A 2,814-nucleotide genomic window follows, 5' to 3' on the forward strand; every position below is an offset into this window, starting at 1 on the left:
TTTACCTTGATACTACATTTTCACCTTCATGCGACAATTTTAGCTAAAAAAAAACACTCTAAATTTGTAATTAAAGTTTTACTATAATGTCAATCTCTTTTTGGTACAAAAAAAAACAAAGAATAACATTCTTCGTTTACTCACTTGCACTTATTTTACTAGTCTTTAATCTAAATGAACCCAAACCCCATTTTCTGATAGCATCAAATGTTAAGTGCTGATTTGATTTTCTCAAATCCAACACTGGATAAAATTGACTTATCCAACTACGTAGCCCAACTCCTCCTCACCAAAATATGTGGGGCGAACAGGTGGGGTCCCACTCCACTCCCAAATAAAATATATATGTATCTATGCATTGAGCCATTAGAGGTATAAACAAATAATTGCCAAAAAAATACATGTATTCCTTAATTCTTTATGTACCCTTTCTTTCTTTTTTGGGTCTAAAAAGAGGAGAGGAGAGGACCCAAATGGATTCCATGTTGAAATAGAAAGAAAACCAAGGCAGGGGTTTGTCCCGCCATGCCATTCCCATTCACCTCTCTTTTCCTTTTTTATTACAATTACAATCATCATTTCTTCCAAATTATTATTACCACCCACCCACCCACCCATCATTCTTTCAATATCACCTCATTCGCTATACTCATCAATCGGTGCACTGACCCTGCAGAGAACTTTCTCGCAAACATAAACGGGTCTTCATGTCTTCTCTTCCCACTTGATGATATTTCATCACCATATCTGGGCCTGCTCTTTCTTAGCCTCTGGATCAGCTCCCCACCCACTTCACTGCCCACGTACATTCGCGGGTGGCCCCCGTGCCCCCCGTTCCAATCCACGTGGGTCAGGGTGCACGGTATGCACCCCCGCGGGTCCACCATGCTCAGCACCGTAGCGAAATAATGCTCCTCCGGGTAACACGTGTAATCACGCAGGCACGGCAGCTTCATCTTTGACCATACCCTTCTCTCACCCACCACAATCCTTGCATGCTTACGCTTTAGCACCCAAAACTGGGACCCGATCCGGAAATCCTCATACTTCACCTCCGGGAGCATCGCTTCTTCCCCACGCGCCGCCCATCTGTCGTACGCTCCCGGCTCATCTTTTAGTATCTCGATGAAACTTCTCCTTGACTTTATTAAAGTCCTATACGTGTAGTTAAAGGGATGTAAGGGGATGCAAGATGGGGAGAGCAGCGCAAACATCGAGTTAGACTGGTCGTGGAGTAGCGCGTGCGCTAGCAACCTACGCGCCGCCGCAATTAGAGTAGGGGTGTGGCGGCGGGGGGGGTTGGCGGCCGTTGAACACGCCGCCAAACATGGTGTAGTTGACGCTGGGGTGGGCATGCACGTAAATGTTATACAAATTCTTGGGGGCGCGTGCGAAGAAGAGCTCCCAAAGAGGTGCAAATGGGAGTGGGGAAGTGGTCAAGAACATGAAGGCGAGTTTCTTGACGGGTTTGGGGGTGGGGTCGACCCGGGAAGCAAGTCTGAACAGTGACACGTCATCTTCTTCATCCAGAGGTAGTTGAGTGAGCGGGGGGAGGGTTGCGTTAGCGGTGGTTTGGTTCTTGATTTGGGGTTTTAGTAGAGGTGTAGTTGGAGGTAAGAATAAGGAGGGGTGTGGATTTGTTTCAGTTAGATTAATGGTGGCGGAGGTGATGGGGAGAGGAGAAGTGGTGGCGGAGGAGGTGGAATCTGTAAAAGTGAAGATGAGGGCAAGGGGTAAGCAAAGGAGAATAGCACAGAAAAGGGAGAGTGGAGTGGGTGGAAGCATGGTTGGGTTGATGAGGTTGGGGTTGGCTAAAGCCTTTTAATTGGGAATTTTTAATTATTTATTTATATATATATGGTCCAAGATAATGATGATTAGTAAAGGGGAGGAAATGCAATGAATTTCATTTTAAAGGAGTAAATTATTTTTTTATAATAAAACCAATAATTTATATTTTTCAAAATTGATCTTAATTTGTATAAGTAATATTTTTGTCGTTATGAAGAAAAGATATTAATAAAGTGAAAAAGGTGTAAAAAGAAAAGGATGCATTAATTTGAAATATGAAAGATGGATGGAGATAATGATGATAGAAAAGAGAGGATGAGAGGTGTGTCTTCTGTCTCATATGGCTGTGTGTTGTTTGTAATTGGGATGGTGTATTTTGAGAATCCATATTATATATATAGAGATGCGAGGGGAGGGGTGATTATGGTGTAGCAGAGGTGGTGTGGTGTTGATAGGTGGCTCCAACTAAACCCGGTTTCACACATGCACCTCGCATTTGATGGTGGGGAATATGTGTGTGGTGTGGTGTGGGTCACGAGGAGAACCCTCCTGTTGCCAAATCACCGTTAATTATTTCTTTATTATTACAAAATTTATATAAAAATATTTTAAATAAAATATATAATGAAAATATAACCAGTCACATATATCGAGTTTAAAAAGTTTTTTTTTTTTTTTTTAAAGAATTGGCCTGTCGTGGACTGGATCCACGATGTTTTTTTTTTTCATTTAATTTTATTTTATATAAAATTAATTTTTAATAACATATTAAAATTTAAAAATTATAATATTAAAATTATATTAATTTAAAAAATACGATTAACTATATAAATGTAATATTTTTTAATACAATTGTGAAAAATACATGAACTATACAGTTGCAAATGTCAAAAATGTCTACCCGTTCCACAATTGCGTCTATGGCTTTGACACTGAGATCTTCCTATTTCCTCACTTATATTTTGCATTTGCTCGTTTTGTGCCTCATTATATCGCCATCGAAATTAATGTCTAACCAATTAA

General features: G+C 40.3%; 1 protein-coding gene across 1 annotated transcript; it reads right to left on the reverse strand.

The window, feature by feature from the left end:
• Positions 387-1,922, reverse strand: LOC105164574. The gene is given in 2 exon segments (XM_011083254.2): positions 387-1,302; positions 1,304-1,922. Coding segments are annotated over 2 exon segments (1,167 nt in total). The 5' UTR covers positions 1,786-1,922; the 3' UTR covers positions 387-617.

Source organism: Sesamum indicum, linkage group LG6, assembly GCF_000512975.1.
Source record: "Sesamum indicum cultivar Zhongzhi No. 13 linkage group LG6, S_indicum_v1.0, whole genome shotgun sequence".
NCBI classification, from domain to species: domain Eukaryota; kingdom Viridiplantae; phylum Streptophyta; class Magnoliopsida; order Lamiales; family Pedaliaceae; genus Sesamum; species Sesamum indicum.